The following is a 17,080-nucleotide window of genomic DNA, read 5'->3' on the forward strand; positions in this document are numbered from 1 at the left end:
ATGGATAAACAAAACGTGGTGTATCTATACAATAGAATATTATTCACCCACAAAGAGAAATGATGGGGCTTCCCTAGTGGCACAGTGGTTAAGAATCTGCCTGCCAATGCAGGGGACACGGGTTCGAGCCCTGGTTCAGGAAGATCCCACATGCCGTGAAGCAACTAAGCCCATGCGCCACAACTACTGAGCCCGCGAGCCTAGAGCCTGTGCTTCGCAACAAGAGAAGCCACCACAATGAGAAGCACGCACACCGCAACGAACAGTTGCCCCCACTGGCTGCAACTAGAGAAAGCCCACGCTCAGCAACGAAGACCCAACGCAGCCAAAAAAAAAATGATTTATTGAGTCATTCTACACATGGATGAATCTTGAAAATATACTAAATGAAAGATGCCAGACACAAAAAGCTACAGGGACTTCCCTGGCAGTCCAGTGGTTGGGACTCCATGCTTCCATTGCAGAGGGCACGGGTTCAATTCCTGGTCGGGGAACTAAGATCCTGCAAGCCGCATGGCACAGCCAAAAAAGAAAAAAAGTTCACCTTCTTGAGATATTGAGACTTTAATACAAATAAGACAAGGGTTTTAAGTGGTACAATTATAAAGAAGAGATTAATATGAGCTAGATATTTGGACTTAATGGACCTTGATTTTCTTTCTTGTCCTTAATCTCTAGGAATATGTGAGATAGGAAAGGCCAAAGACAAAATAAAACATTCTCCCTGGTTGTGGTAGCAGCATCTAAGATGGCCCCAATGATTCTCCCCCCCGGTATTGACATAATAATGTCAATTATCCTTGTATATTGCCCTCCCACAATGAACACAGCTGACTTGTGACACCAATAAGACACTGAAGAAATGATGGTGTGTAACTTCTGAGTCTTGGTCATAAAAGGCATTATAGCTTCCAACTCGCTCTCTCTTGGATTACTCACACTGTGGGAAGCCAGCTGCCATGTCACGAGGATACTCAAGCAGCCCTATGGAAGATCCTTGTTCTAAAGAACTAATGCTTCTTCCCAACAGTTAGCACTCAGCTGCCAACCATGTGAGTGAACCACCTTGGAAGTGGAACCTCCAGCCCTAATGAAGACTTCAAATGACTGCACCCATGGTCGACCTCTTAACCACAGCCTCATGAGAGACCATCCAGCTAAGCTGTTCTTAAATTCCTGACCCACAGAAACTATATGAGATGATCAATGTTTGCTGTTCAAAAAAACAAACAACAACAACAAAAAAACCCATAGGAATACCAGGAGATGAGGATGAACAGGTAGGCTAGGGCCAGATCATAGACAGCCTTCAGACTTGGATTTTATCCTGCTAGCCAGGATTTTTTAAATTGCGCTCCACAATGATCCCTAAATGAAATCGGATAGGAGAAAGGGGAGAAGTCCTTAATGGGTTGGGCTCAACTCTTCCCCAATCAGAGAAGCTTCTTGTTTATTTATACTTCTGGTAAAAATTTCATTTGAAGAAAGGATTCATTGCTTAAAAACGTTTGAAAGGCACTGCTGTAGGTGATGAAGAGTCACTGAAAGATCTGAAGCAGGAAACTAACATAACGTGCATGTGAGATCATTCAGGCAGTAGACGATAGACTGGAGGAGAGCGGGGGGTGGGGGGAGGTAAGAGGACACTTCGATAGCCCAAGCAAGTGATGATGGGTACCAGAATGATGGCAGTGTGGCTGGGCTGAACAGGAGGAGGCAGCCACAAGACAGACTAGAAGGTAGAATCGACATTACATGGTGAGTGACTGGATGTGTGCAGGGGATGGTGGGGCGCGGGGATGGATGAGACAAAGACAGGACTGGCTCCCAGATTTCTGCCCCGGGCCACTGCGTGAGTGGTGATGTCATCGTAGGAGGAGGAAAAAGAAGGAATTGTGTTTAGCTGACACCTTCAGAGACCTGACTGCAGTGGCTTCAACACAAGAGTTTCTTCTCACGTAAAATAAGTGTAGAGGAAGGCGGTTCCTGGTAATGGTTGAGACCCAAGGATAGCATGGCAAAAACTCTGCAATCCTTGTGGCCTTCCCTTTCCAGTCCCAGGATGGCTGCTGGTGCTCCAATTATCACGCCCGTTTTCAAAAAAGCAGGAAGGAATGAGAAGAGTAAAAAGGACTTTCCTTGGAAGCCCCACCCAACAACTTCTACTTCTGTCCATTTTACTTGGCAAAAGCTAAGTCACATTCAGAATCTTAGGGGGTTTTTGGAGTGGGGAGAAGCTGGAATATGTACCCTATCTTTACAGACACTGGTATATAGGCAGGTAAAATAGTAGAGTGTTGGAGTGGTGCTGAGTGAACAAATCTGTGGGATTTTCCACGTTAGAGAAATGAGTTTGGCTTTAGTCATGCTGTATCTGAGGTAGAACGTCAGGTGAAGAGGTAGAATAGGTAGTTAGATATACAGTTCTGGGCACAAGAGAGAAACGGAGGCAGATCTAGATTTTGTGAGTCATCAGCATATAAGTGTAACTGATGCCATGAGAGGTGGTGAGAATGGCCAAGGAGAGTATAGAGAGAGAGGGGATAAAATCAAGGTCAGAACCCTGGGGAATGCCAACATTTAAGGGGCAGGAAGAAGAATCCAGAAGACTGAGAAAGCCAAAGAAGTAGAAGGAGAATCACAAGAGTAGCTTCACAGAAGTCAAGGAAGGAAACAGCATCAAGGGAGGCATGGTCAACAAAGATCCAGATAGAAAAGCACCCACTGGATGGGCAACTGGGGAAGCAATGGATGAGGGAGGGAAGGTACTAGGGAACAACAGAGTCAAAGGAGAGGTACTTTAGAATGGAAGACTTGGAGGTGGAAAGTGACAGGCTCCAGGGCATGCATTAGGCAGACTGCCATATTTTCAGTAACTGGGGCTCTCACACTCATCTGGCTAAAGAATAGGAGGGGTAAGATCAGACTGAAATTTCACCCCTGATAAGAAAGGAGCATGCTAAAGTGGGCCCTTGGAAAGACTGTTCATGATTAGAGCAGGAACTATGTCAACCAAGGGGGAAGTCTACCATGCCTTTTTGGTAAACTCTGAGAACTCTGTGGCCCAACAGAGTCACTTGGCCAGAGGTCACTGGCCTGTGCAATACCCGGCACTAAGGCTGGGCCCAAAGCTGGCTCACTTCCAGCAACAGGCTGACTGGATTCCAGGGTTGCCACTTCAGCCTAGGGCCTCCCAGTTTTCTGGCCTACAGGTGACGGCATCTGCCTTATAGTGCCATAGGAGCCTGTGGCCTAGTTGTGTTGTTAGATTACTTTCTGTATTAACTAATATATATATACGTTTAATACATATTATCTAGAACTGTCACATATAATTATGATACATGTAATAAATATTTTAGCAATCCTAAAGACAGTTGAGAATTTTCAAAATCAGAAACCTAAATAAAGGTTAATAGAGGGAGAAAAAGCACAAGAGAATGGATTAGTTTAAGATAGGGCATGTTATTTATAAACCTTCCTATATACCACAATGGAGGACTTTCCCAATGTTACCTGGAGGGCCTTCCTTCGTGAATTTCATATGTTTTATAATCTGTGTCCCCACTTGTATCCTGTATATAAGCAATTTTCTCTTCAACTACATAATTCTAGAAGCTCATTTGTCACAGTGGTGCCTGATTTGGTACTGAATGTCGCCTAGCAATAGTTTCTAACTGTTTTCATTAGTGTGGGCTGATAACAGTTTGGTTTCTTAAATAAACATAGCTAGATGTCAGCCTGCAGCTTTTTCCGGTTCAACACTAGAATATAAGCTCTGTACAGGCAAGGTTCTTTGCTTGTTTACTGGTTGTACTGGTTTGGATAGTGTCCCTTAAAAAGTTATGCCCTTCCAGGAACCTCAGAGTGTGACCTTATTTGAAAAGAGGGTCATTGCAGATATAATTAGTTAAGATGAGGTCACAGAGATGAGCAGAATGTTCCCTTAATTTAATATAACTGGCGTCCTTGTAAGAAGAGAAGAAACACAGAGACAGAAACACAGGGAAAGAGCCATACAATGATGCAGACAGAGACTAGAGTGATGCATCTACAGGTCAAGAAATGTTAAGGACTGCCGGCAAACACCAGAAGCTAGGAAGGGGCAAGCAAGGCTCCTCCCCTAGAACCTTCAAGAGAGAGCATGGCCCTACCGACACAGTAATCTCAGAATCCAGCCTCTAGAACTGTGAGACAATTCATTTCTGTTGTTTTAAGCCGCCTAGTTTATGGTACTTTGTTATAGCAGCCCTAACAAACTAATACACTAGTATATCCCAGACTTTTAGGACAGTACCTGGCACACAGTAGGAGCTCAATAAATGAAATATTTGCTGAATGAATGAACGGACTTAGAGCAGGATGACCTCTCTGTGGCATTTGGCACCTGTTGATGACCACCCCCTTCCCTCACTTCTTGAAATTCTCTCCTCTCCTGTTTTCCACATCACCAGGTTCTCCTGGTTATGTTCCAATTATTTTGTCTGCTTTTCAAACATCAGTGTTTCCCAGGATGGCGTCTTCAATCCTCTCTTCTTGCTCCACACACTTTCCATGTAACTGTATCCCTTCCCAGGTTTCAACTCCCCATATACACCAAGGACTCCCAAATCTAAAACAGATCTAACCATGTCACTCCTCTACTTAAAAAAAGAAGATGGCTATTGCCTGAAGATAAAGTCCAAACTTGTCTACTTTAGCATTCTACTCTGTCCTCACCCCAGGATGCATGAACCGCTTCCTGTAAAGTAACTTAGGCTCTAGCCACAAGGGACTACTTAAATTTCCCAGGCACACCATATTTGGTGCTTTTAATGCTTCCAGAGTCCCCTCCACCTGGAATGCTCCTCCATCTACTTGGTGAAATCCTAGTTCAAGGCCAAACACAAATGTCACCATCTTCTGGTGTCCTTCTTGACCACCATTCAGGCAAGATGATCTGCTGCTGTCTGTTTTCCCATAGGCTTCTGTTCACCACACCAGTATTTTATCATATCACAGTAGGTAATCTGTTCCCTCACTGAGCCATGAGCTCTTTAATGGTAAGGACAGTGCCTTATTTATCTTTGCTGATCCAGTCCCTAGCTCAGTGCCCGGCACCTGGTGTGCTGGAGATTACAGGTTGAATGAACTCATTCTACTTGCAAAAACCCCGAATTACAGCTATCAAGTGGCAACAGAATCACATCTCAGCACCACTTCAACAAAGCACAATAAAGATATGGCTGCATTAACAGAAGTTAGAAACCCACCACAAATGTCAAAATATTGGGCCCCAAATGGATGACCTGTTCCATACTAGATGGGGTATTTATACTCCTCAGAACTAGACCCCAAGACAACCAGGAAATCCTAGACAGAGAACATCAACCTCTTACCTCCGAAGATACATAGTCTCCTCGTCTTCTGTGTTACAAAACTTGTGGGCGTGTTTGGCAGCATCAATCACACGGGACCGATCCCGGGGCCTCATGGGCAATTTCTCCAACTGACAGTCTGGTGGAATGGAGAAAGATTTGGTCACGAGAGCCACTGAAAAATACCCTGAGGCAATCAGAAGCTTTCAGTGGGGCCCTTAGCACTGTAATTTTTACTATAATTATCACGCTTATTGAAGCCTATTATTGAATGTTCCAACTAAAAATGACTTGGTGTCAGGAGACCTGGATTTTAGCCCCAGCTCTGGCTAATCACTTCCTCTCTAGGGCTCTTTCTCCTTACTTGATTACATTATCTCAAAAGTCCTTCCCAGCACTGCAATTCAAGTTTTCTATGAGTATTTCTGATCCTGGTACACTTGGCTTGTGCTATAATGTATTAGAATGAGAAGAGACGATCAAACGTCCTGGAATGCCTATGAGGAAGGCATTGATTGGAAAAGTTGGATAAGTGCTTCGGAAAGGAGAGAGTGGGTAGGCGGTATGCTATTATATATATGGTATGTGAATGACCCATCCCAGTTAGAGGAGTTCTAATCCAAAAACAATGAAAACATACAGGAAATAAATTAGGTACAGTTATAAAGCAGACGGAAAATTGATACAATGCAAATTAAGTACCTAAAGGATGACAGAGAAATCAAGTGATCAGAGTGATTGGAGATTCACGGAGGAGGTGGAGAGGGGAGCTAGCATGAGGCAGTTTGCACATCAGCTCGTGACTCTTCTCAACAACCTGCCGGAGTAGACATTTACTATTCCTAGCTTAAAGGTAAGGGAATTGAGGATTAGGAAGGCTAAGAGATTGGCCACACATTTAATAGGAAGCAGAACAAGAATTCAGACCCATCTCTAAGTGATCAAAAGGGAATTCATTTACTCAGTAAATACGGGAGGGCCTTCTATGTACCAGACACAGTTGGAACACTGTGCTGGGGATTCAGCAAAGAACCGAGCAGACAAAGACCCTAACCTGATGAAGTTTACGGGCCAGCAGAGGAGGCAGAAATTTTCAAATTAATAATTATATAACATGATCTTGGATAATGATAAGTGCTAATAAAAAAAAGTTAGACAGGATATTAAGAGGATGCACAGTGATCCAGATAGTGATAAGTGCTACCCAGAAAAATCAGGCACGGTAAGAGGACAAAGAGTGACAGGGGTGCTATTTTAGATAAGGTAGTCACAGAAGGGTTTTCCAAGGAAGTGACATTTCAGCAGAGACCTGAATCAAGTAAGGGGGCATGGAGGGGAAAGGGTTTGAGGCAGAAGAAATACCGATCCCAAAGGCCCTGTGGGCAGGAACATTTTGACATGACAGAAAAAAATCAAAAAGGCCGCTGTAGCTGGAGTGCAGTGAGCAAGGGGAAGAGTGTTAGGAGATGAAATCTGAGAGGTAGCTGGAGGTCTGATCACACAGGGTCTCGTTATGGACTTTGGTCTTACTCTTAGCGTTACAGGAAAACACTGGTTTGGAACAAGACTCTGGGGACAAAGAGTGGTGAGCAAGAGACTACTGTGGCAATCCAGGTGAGGGATGGTGGTGGCTTGGAGAAATGGAGGTGGTAAAAAGTAGATTCTAGATAGATTTTCAAGGAAGCACCTGCAGAATTTGCTGATGGGCTGGATGGAGAAGCCAAGAATGATTCTGAGATACTCTGTGAAGAGTGATACCACTGACTGTGATAGGGAAGTCTGAGAGGTACAGTGGAGAGCAGAAAGTAGGAGATCATGAAGTTAATTTTGAACATGGTCTCCCTCTCTTTTTTTAATTTTTAAAAAATTTTATTTAAGTATAGTTGATTTACAATGTTGTGAGAACACAGTCTCTTTAAGAGGTCCATTAGACATCCAAATGGAGACGCTGAGTAGGCAGTTGGAGTTTGAGAAGAGGTTCAGGTTAAAGAGGAACATTTGGGAGTCATCAGCATATAGACGGTATTTAAAGCTTGGGAAGGGTTGCAATAGCCTAAGGAGTGAGTACAGATTGAGAACAGATGAGAGGACTGAGCCGTAGGACCGTGCAATGCCTAAAAGTCTGAGACAGAAAAAGGAGCCAGACACAGAGAGGGGGGAAAATCAAGGTAGGAGAAAAATCAGTAAAGTGTGGAGTCTTGGATGCAAATGAAGGGTTTCAAGAAGGATGGCGTGATCATCTGTCAAATGCCACTGAGAGGGGCATTTAAATGAGCACTGATAATTGACCACTGAAACTGGTAACACGTTCGTCAGTAACTTTGACAAATATGATTTGGATGGTGAGGTGAGAAAGAAAGCCTGCTTGAAGTGAGGGCAAGAAGGAATGGGAAGTGAGGATGCAGAGACAGCCCATATAGGTAATTCTTTTTAGAAGTTTTGCTACAAAAGAAGCAAAGAAATGAGGTTATAGCTGGAGGAGAATGTAGGATCAATGCGGGTAGGAGGTTATTTTCATGTAACATCAGAGCTGTTACAGTATCCTTGTATCCGGCAGAAAGGTTACAAAGTTTCTAGACGCGGAGCGGGAGGAGAGTGAGTACATTTTTTACGGAAGAGGAATTTAGTTTTGAGAGAGGTCTGGATACAGAATCACAAGGTTAAACAGAAAACCGAAAAGCTGCCCTGGAGTGGGGCGGGATGGGTACGGAGGATTTTGATGGAGACGGAAATCCTCGCAAAGACTCGGCTGCCAGATCACAGCGAGAAGAAATGCGCCCTCCAGAACCCGAAGTTTAGCTCCTTGCAGACTACTCACCCAGCACCAGGACCATCTGGCCGCATAAACAGTAGTAGACGTGAAGGGGCTTCTCGCCGTCGTCATACTCCTCCCGATCCCGGGTGTCAGAGCAGACTACGGACCGCGAAACTACTTTAGGCATAGCTCAGAGAAGCAGTCGGAAAACAAAAAGGCAAAAGTAAGAGTCGCGCAGAAATGACGTCACTCATGCGTCGCGGATCTCCCCTACCTAGGCTGGTCACGCGTCCATAGTAGTCGTGTGACCTTCCCGGCCGTACCATTAGGCTAAGATGCATAGGGACACCCTGAGTCTCCCAGAACCTGACCTAAGTTCTCTGGGACTGCTTTACTTGGGACACTTAATAATTTAAATTATTCATTTATATTTCTATACACGTATACGTATGTATATGCATATATACATACGTATACGTGTGTCGCCCTCTAAATATGATTTTGATTGGCTGTATTCAGGATGAGTACCTAATGAAGTAGAGGAATGTTAAAAATTGAGATCTAGGGCTTCCCTAGTGGTGCAGTGGTTGAGAGTCCGTCTGCCGATGCAGGGGACACCGGTTCGTGCCCCGGTCCGCGAAGATCCCACATGCCGCTGAGCGGCTGGGCCCGTGAGCCATGGCCGCGGAGCCTGCGCGTCCGGAGCCTGCGCGTCCGGAGCCTGTGCTCCGCAACGGGAGAGGCCACAACAGTGAGAGGCCCGCGTACCGCAAAAAAAAAAAAAAAAAAAAAAAAAAAAGAGATCTAATTCACATAACATAATTCACCCTTTTTAAAAAATTAATTTATTTTTTGGCTGTGTTGGGTTTTCGTTGCTACACACAGGCTTTCTTTAGCAGCTAGAGGGGCTACTCTGTTGTGGTGCGTGGGCTTCTCACTGCAGTGGCTTCTCTTTGTTGCAGAACATGGGCTCTAGGCACGAGGGCTTCAGTAGTCGTGGCACGCGAGCTCAGTAGTTGTAGCTCACGGGCTCTAGAACGCAGGCTCGGTAGTTGTGGCACATGGGCTTAGTTGCTCCGTGACATGTGGGATCTTCCCAGGCCAGGGCTCGAACTCGTGTCCGTTGCATTGGCAGGTGGATCCTTAACAACTGAGCTACCAGGGAAGTCCCATAATTCACCCTTTTAAAGTATATAATTCAGTGGGTTTTAGTACATTCACAGAGTTTTGCAACTATCACCACTACCTAATATTTTCATCATCCCCCAAAGAAATCCCATATCCCTTAGCAGTCACTCTCCCCACCTCTTTCCCAGCCACTGGCGACTATTAATCTAACTTTCTCTCTCTGGATTTGCCTCTTCTGGACATTTCATATGAATGAAATCATACAATATATGGCTGTTGGTATCTGGCTTCTTTCACTTATGTTTTCAAGGTTCAACCATGTTGTACCATGAATCAGTAAAAAAGTAGTAATGAATTGGTAAAAAGGAACTTCATTCCTTTTATGACTGAATAATATTCTGTTGTATGGATATACCATATTGTGTTTATTCATTCATCAGTTGGTGGACAATTGGGTTGTTTCCATTTTTGTGATATAAAGAGTAGTGCTACTATGGACATTGGTGTCCAGGTTTTTGTGAGAACATGTGTTTCTATGCTTTTATGTTTTGTGAGGACGTATGTTCTCTTGGGTGTTTACTTAAGAGTGGAATTGCTGGGTCATATGATTACCTTATGTTTAACTTTTTGAGGAACTGCTAAGAGTGTTTTCCAAAGCAAGTTTATTATTTTACATTTTACATTTACCACCAGCAATGTATGTGGGGTTCTGATTTCTTCACGTCCTCACCAATAATTATCTTTGTCTTTTTTATTACAGCCATCCTGGTGAGTGTGAAGTGGTATCTCACTGTGAGTTTGATTTGCCTTTCTCTGATGGCTAATGATACTGAGCACCTTTTCACATGCTTATCTTCTTTGGAGAAATGTCTATTCCAATCCTTTGCCCATTTTTAATTGGGTTATTATTATATTGTTCAATTGTGAGAGTTCATTATATATTTTTGGATACTAGACCCTAATCATGTAAGTGATTTGCAAATAGAGGCATCTTAATGATCCCGTCTGCCACAGGTTTAGGGAACATCTTCCACCCTTCCTTCCTCAACCCAGAAACTCTCCCAGAACGCTCTCTGTGGAGGACCAGAGCCTGGGGCAATCCAGAATAAGGACATTGAGACAGTTTAAATTGGATAGATTCAAGTGATGACACCAAAATAGTGGATTTTTAACAGAGAACTTACTGAAGGAAGCAGGAGCTGGTGACCAGAAAACTGACAGGTTAGCTGGAAGAAGTGTAGTGTTCAAGATACACAAGATGCAAACCAATGAGAATTTAAAGGAATCTGCTAGCCGTCAAATGAACATGAGTTAATAAAGTAGAAAAGAAATGTCAAGTCTTAAAGAATCATAGCGTTTGCTCCTTAGATCTTAGTCCAGTGTCATCCCTATGATTCTATGTTCTTTATAATAGTATTTATTGATCTTCTACTGTGTGTTAGGCACTGTGCTACATACTGGTTGCACAGTGATCAATTATAAATAGTCTCCCTCCCTGAAGTGGCTTAGTCAAGCGCAGGGGTGGGTAAAGGGCTAGAGAGTAAATATTTTAGGCTTTGAGAGCCAAGAGGAAAAATCAAGAACATTATGTAGGTACTTATATAACGAGAGAAAACAAATTTTCACAAATGTTTTATCAATGAAATTCAAAATATAATAATAATTGAGTATAATTTTTTTCATAATACAGATCTTCTAATAAGAATGGCATTCTTTTATGGAGATGATAATATTTCACTTAATTGGGGTTCAAAGTGAGTGTTTCCTATCATCAAATCAGTTACAATCTCAATACACTTATTATTTTTTGGGGGGGGCCGTGCCACACAGCATGTGGGATCTTAGTTCCCCGACCAGGGATGGAACCCATGCCCTGGAAGCGCAGTGAAAGCGCAGAGTCCTAACCACAGGACCGCCAGGGAATTCTCCTGTTTTTGTTTTTTTTTCAATATATTTTTAAAGGTTTTTACCTTGTTTCAATTGGTCAAGATTTTTAGGAACCTCACTTTTAATCTGTAATAACAGTTTACAACTTGATTTTTTCAAGAGTTAACAAACTGCAAGCATCTGTTAATAAAGGTCTTAATAAAAAATCTGTTACAAATATTTATCCATTAATGCTTATCTGTAATGAGATTTTATGTATTTCATCTTTGAGAAAAATCTTAACACAGATAAGTACTGCCATATACTGATATCAATCCACAGGCACCTCTGGACTTCCCTGGTGGTCCAGTGGGTAAGACTGCATGCTCCCAATGCAGAGGGCCTGGGTTCAATCCCTGGTTGGGGAACTAGATCTCGCATGCATGCTGCAACTAAGAGCCCACGTGCCAAAACTAAAAGATACCACATGCTGCAGCGAAGATCCCACGTGCCGCAACTAAGACCCGGTGCAGCCAAAAATAGACAGATAAATAAATAAATTTTTTTAAAAAGAATTGCAAAATGTTGACAATTGAGCATTAAGTCAAATGCAAGGTCCTTCTGAAAGCAGGGCCCTATGCAATTGTACAGATTACATGCTTATGAACCCAATTCTAGTTTAAGAGAACTGGCTTCATAGGCATGTAAAAAAAAAATCCACAGGCATCTGAGTTTTAATTGAGCATATTCATCTCTTAGATGGCACTTATAGAATTCTATCAGATTCTTCTCTTGACATTTGCCTTTCGGTATGTTGTTACATTGCAGAATAATCGCTTCCGATTGAAGTTTAGGTGGAAACTCCTCAACTGCACAGTTAAATTGCTTTTGAAATTCAGAAATTTCCTTTGCACTTGCATCAGGGTCCAAAAAACACCACTGGAACTGTAATCTGAGCTCAGAAAAGATATCCACTGCAAATTTGTGTGGGACTGCAAATCTTGATTTTTTGTTTTAACATTTGACAGCACAGGAAGCAATTAAGTAACTAGACATTACTTGTGGTTCAGAAAATGTCAGTTTTCATCGGAGTGATTTCACTGCAGTATAAATTTCACATGTAAGCAGCATTTTGCCTTGTAATTTTAGGTTAAATTTATTAAGTAACATTATTACCTCTACAGCAAAAGCTAATTCCATTCAGTGTTCGATAATAGTGGTTGAGGGTGATTCTTCTGGCTCAGAAAATTTTCAGTCCCAGCCACGAGCTATAAAAATACAAAAACAAAACAAAAAATTACAAAAACAAACAAAACAACAACAAAAAACCTTATAACTGCTAAGTTGTTGAACTGCTGTTGGTAGGGCGAGTCAGAATATTCAGCCTCTTTTTCTGACAAAAATTCATGAAACTGACAATGGTTTAGTCCATGAGAGTGAATGAAGTTCACTGTTGACACGAATGGTTGAATAACACAAGATAGATTAAAATATTTTCCTGGGGAGTACCTGCTGTTCAATAATATGTAACAAATAACTATAGGATTTAAACAACTTACATTTTTGCAAGCTTTGTACATTTGTCCAGCTAAGCCTTTTTCTCCTTCATACATGTTTGAAATGCATCTTAGCAGATTCTACTCCAGGTTTTATTGAATTAGTGGTTTCTTGACTTTTTTGAAAATATTCTCATTTGCCGTCATCTACAGATTATCCATACAGGCCAATTCTTCCATCTCTTTAAACTCAGCACTGACTCTTCAAATAAACAACAACAACTGAGGAGTATTATTAAGATTTGTCAACTTATAAAGAGACAAGGAAAACCACTTGAAATAATTTGCCCTGTTTTTTAAATGACTACTGATGTTGCTTCCAACGTCCTCAACTTTTTGAGCTGCTGTTCTTGGTGAAAGCCTAATAGTCTTTAAAAAGTTTATTTTCCCTGGACACATTTCTTTGGCTTCTGCAATCAAACACGATTTAATTAACTCACCATCAGTAGATGGCTTTCCTTGCTTGGCTAACAAATGAGCCACTCAGAAACTTACTTTGGCAGCAACCTCATTTTCATTTTTAATTTTTGTGAAGCATTTTGCTATGGTAAGATATTCTATTTTAAACTTTCTAATTTTTCTAACCATTGCTTTCCTGTGAACTGGGAACATTGTAATGAGCACTTAGTTTGGTAACGTCGATGTATATCGTATTCTTTTAGCCATGCTACAGCGTCATCGTGTAATAAACACAGTGTTTTGACATCTAAATTGATGACCAAGTAATCTACACTCCACTGTGCCTTAAAAGCACAACATTCAAAATCCACTTTTATTTTCTGGTTTTGACATTGCTAGGTATGCACTTGTAATAAAAAAATAACAATAATGCCAAAACACAAGTGATACAAGTGGTACCCAAAATGCTATTGAGATATAACTGTGTCACCGTGGTTCGTAGTATACCGACCAACAGTGGGAAGTGATGAGGGCACCACATACAGTTCCTGTCACAGCTACTCCACTCTGCTATTGCAGCACAAAAGCAGCCATAGTGAAACTTTATTTATGGACATTGAAATTTGAATTTCATATCATCTTCATGTGTCATGAAATATGATTAAATACTATTCTTCTTTTGATTATTTTTCAACTGTTTAAAAATACAGAAAAACATGCTTAGCTTGCAGGCCATAGGAAGAATGCTGGCAGGCTGGATTCGGTTGTAGCTTGCTGGTGGATGTGGCTGGTTTGTTTGAATTCTCATGTGCAACACTGTAGCCATTTGTATTAGTTTCCTTTTGCTGCTGTAACAAACTACCACAAACTCAGTGGCTTAAGAAAATTCAAATTTGTTATCTTAGGGTTCTGGAGATCAGAAGTCCAAAATCAATCTCACTGGTCTAAAGCCAAGGTGTCAGCCAGGCTGATTGCTCCTAGAGGCTCCAGTGGAAAAGTCATTCTCTGCCTCTTCTAGCTTCTAGAGGCTGCCAGCAACCCTTGGCTCCTTGGCTGATAGCTGCATCACTCCAATCTCTACTGCCATCATCACAGGGCCTTCTCTCTGAATTCAGACTCCTCCTTTCCTTTTATAAGGACCCGTGTGATTATTAGCAGGGCCACCTGTTTAATCCTGGATAATCTCCGTATCTCAAGATTCTAAATTTAATCACATCTGCAAAGTCTCTTTTGCCATGTAAGGTAACATGTTCACGGGTTTAGGACATGTAGATTAGCACATGGAGATCTTGAGGAGGGGTGCATTATTCAGCCATGCCTTTGTTTTCCTCTATTCAGCAGCTCAGCAGGTAGTGAAAGCCTATGTTCATGGCCCTAATTTCCCCATTTCTCTAAGCTTCACCATTTCTCTCTCCTCTCCCCCTCCATCTCTTTCTCTCCTTGTGCTCTAGGGGCTGTAAATGGACAGCACACTACTACCTTTACTGCCAAGAACACACACTGTGACAACTGTTGTCTCCTGTAGGTGATCCTCTTGACTTGTCTTCCAAGATTATTGGAGTCAAGAAAAATCTTTTGATTTTACTTTCTGTTGTTCCTTGGTTGTCATTCGTACTGAATTTTATTGACAGAAGTGAGAACTGTAGAAAAATACAATTCCTTGCCTTCACTGGCTAACAGAAATACAAACTCCCAGCCTCATAAGGCAGGAAATGATAGTTTATTCGGTTTCTCTCTCCAACCCCAAATAGTCAAGGAAAATCACAATCTATTCTGCATTTTGAAAACAAGAATAAAATTCCACAATTTCCCTAGTCATATAGTCCCATATTTTTCCTCCCTTTTAGGAAAATGCTCAGATCCTTGCCTCTGAACAATTTGGAATTTTTAATCTTCTCTGCAGCTGCATTGCTAACACACTTTTCTTTAAATTGAAAAGGACCTCTAGTTTCTTGACCCCTGTTCTTGGGGGGCAGGGGGGATGCTTGCCTGTGAAGAGGGTATTTCTTCAAGATGTCAAGGTGAGAATGGGGTGGAAGGAATGCTCGGCCAGCTCTGCTAAAGTCAGTATATTCCAGCCCTATAATCGCCTGTGCTGGAGAACAATCTTCTGTGTGCTGCTTGCTATGACAACCCTGCTTCTGATGGGGAATGTGAGGGCACAGCGTTCCTGCAAAGCAATTCCATTGTGCAGTCAGGGAACACTCTCCCCACATCCCAGTGCCCCAAACTGCTTTGGTTCACGCTCTTGATTTTTCCTCATTAGGTAGTCAAAGAGCTACTCCTTAGCTATACAGCAAAGGAGTTGCAGAAAACAGGCCTGCAACAAACTCAAACACATCTCTAGCCTTCAATGAGTTTTAGACATTTATTCCCAGTCCCTTATATCCAGGAGCCTCCCAGACCCTCTCCTCCTCTCCAGTACATTATATGCCGCTTCTCAGTAGGATGTTTTCAGTACATCTCTCTTGGGCTCAAACGCCTACAAAAGCTGCCTATCAAGCCTAAAATCCTCATCCTCGCATTTGAGGGCATTTAATTAACTTCTGTCATCCTCACTTTTCCAAGCCAAGGTCTCATCAGTCTGCATTAGCCACTCTAATCTGCCCACTATCCCCAGATCCTGGTTAAGCTCCATGTCCATGCTCGTGCTGTTGCCCTCATAGAAACTGCTTGAGTTTCTCCCTCCTAAGCCCTGCTTTCATCTCTTCTGAAACAACTTTGAAATAGACCCATTCCAGGAAGCTTCTTCTAACCCCACCAGACTGATGATTCCCTTGCTGTACAGCCCCTCAGCATCTGTGGATTCACACGTTTCTGCTATGTATCTTGCTGCTGCTCTGGAGGGAGAATTCTAAGATGCCACCCCCTTCCTCAAGATTTCTGGTCACTTCTTTCAGCTATTCAGTCAAACACTAATCTAGGTTCTGCTATGAGGCAATTTTGTAGATGTAATTAAGGTCCCAAATCAGATGATTTTAAGATCAGGAGATTATCTGGGGTGGGCCTGACCTAATCAGATAAGGCCTTATAGTGAACTGGGCTCTTCCTGAAGAAAGAGATTCAAACTGTGAGATGAAAAAATATATATACGTTTTTAAAAAAAAGTGTGAGAGGGATTTGATGGGAGAGAAATTCTCTATTGCTGGCTTTGAAGATGGAGTAGGCCACGTGGCAAGGTATGCAGGTAACCTCTAGGAGCTGAGACTGGTCCCCAGCTGGCAGCCACTGAGGAAATGGGGCCTTCAGTCTTACAGCCACAAGGAACTGAAGCTGGCTAACAGCTTGTGGTAATTTGTTAAACATCAATAGAAAACTAACGCACTTGCTTTCGTAGACCTTGCTTTTGTTGATTTCATATGTGCGTATTAGTAGACTGCAAGCTCCTAGATTAGAGGAAAAGGAGGTTTTAAATTTATTTTTGTAACCCCTTCCCACCACAGCCATAATGTGATGCTATTAGGGAGATTTGCCTTAACTGATACGTTGGAGTTAATGGGAGTTAATATAATATGGGAGTTAATATAAGTTAATATAAATCCTTGGCCATGAGAGTACTTGTTGTAAAGCAGCAGCTAGAATCACTACCACTGTCAAGTGCCTCCTGCCTCCCATGTTAAAAACAATTTCCTGCACATCTGATATCTTCTGGACATCTTCACGCGAATGTCTCACTAGTCCCATGAACTCAGTAAGTCCCCAAATTTCCTCTCCCAAAACTGCCCCTCCCTCTCTATTCTGTAATTCTGGTAATGGCACCTTCAAACCCCCAATTATCTTGGAGGTTAGAACTTGAGCCATTGTTTGTTTGTTTGGCCGTGCCACACCGCACTGCGTCGCGGGGCTTGTGGGATCTTAGTTCTCGGACCAGGGATCGAAACTGTGCCCCCGCAGTGGAAGCGCGGAGCCCTAACCACTGGACAGCCAGGGAAGTCCCCAGAACTTGAGCCATAGTTGGCTCCTTCCTCTCTCTTGCCCCACATTCTATCTGTTGGCAGGTCCTCTCCATTTATCCCCTC

General features: G+C 42.4%; 1 protein-coding gene across 2 annotated transcripts in view; it reads right to left on the reverse strand.

Annotated features, from left to right (window-relative positions):
* STEEP1 (STING1 ER exit protein 1) overlaps positions 1-8,336 on the reverse strand; it is a 31,760-nt gene extending 23,424 nt beyond the window's left edge. For both annotated transcript variants that reach the window (XM_082610858.1, XM_082610857.1), the window contains exons 1-2: positions 8,176-8,336; positions 5,379-5,496 (exon numbers count right to left, since the gene is read on the reverse strand). In XM_082610858.1, the coding sequence (XP_082466984.1) occupies positions 5,379-5,496; positions 8,176-8,299 (242 nt within the window). In that variant the 5' untranslated portion in view covers positions 8,300-8,336. The remainder of the gene's footprint in view (positions 1-5,378; positions 5,497-8,175) is intronic.
* Positions 8,337-17,080: the final 8,744 nt, after the last annotated feature.

The sequence above is a fragment of the Mesoplodon mirus genome, assembly GCF_964341445.2.
Source record: "Mesoplodon mirus genome assembly, chromosome: X".
Classification (NCBI taxonomy): domain Eukaryota; kingdom Metazoa; phylum Chordata; class Mammalia; order Artiodactyla; family Ziphiidae; genus Mesoplodon; species Mesoplodon mirus.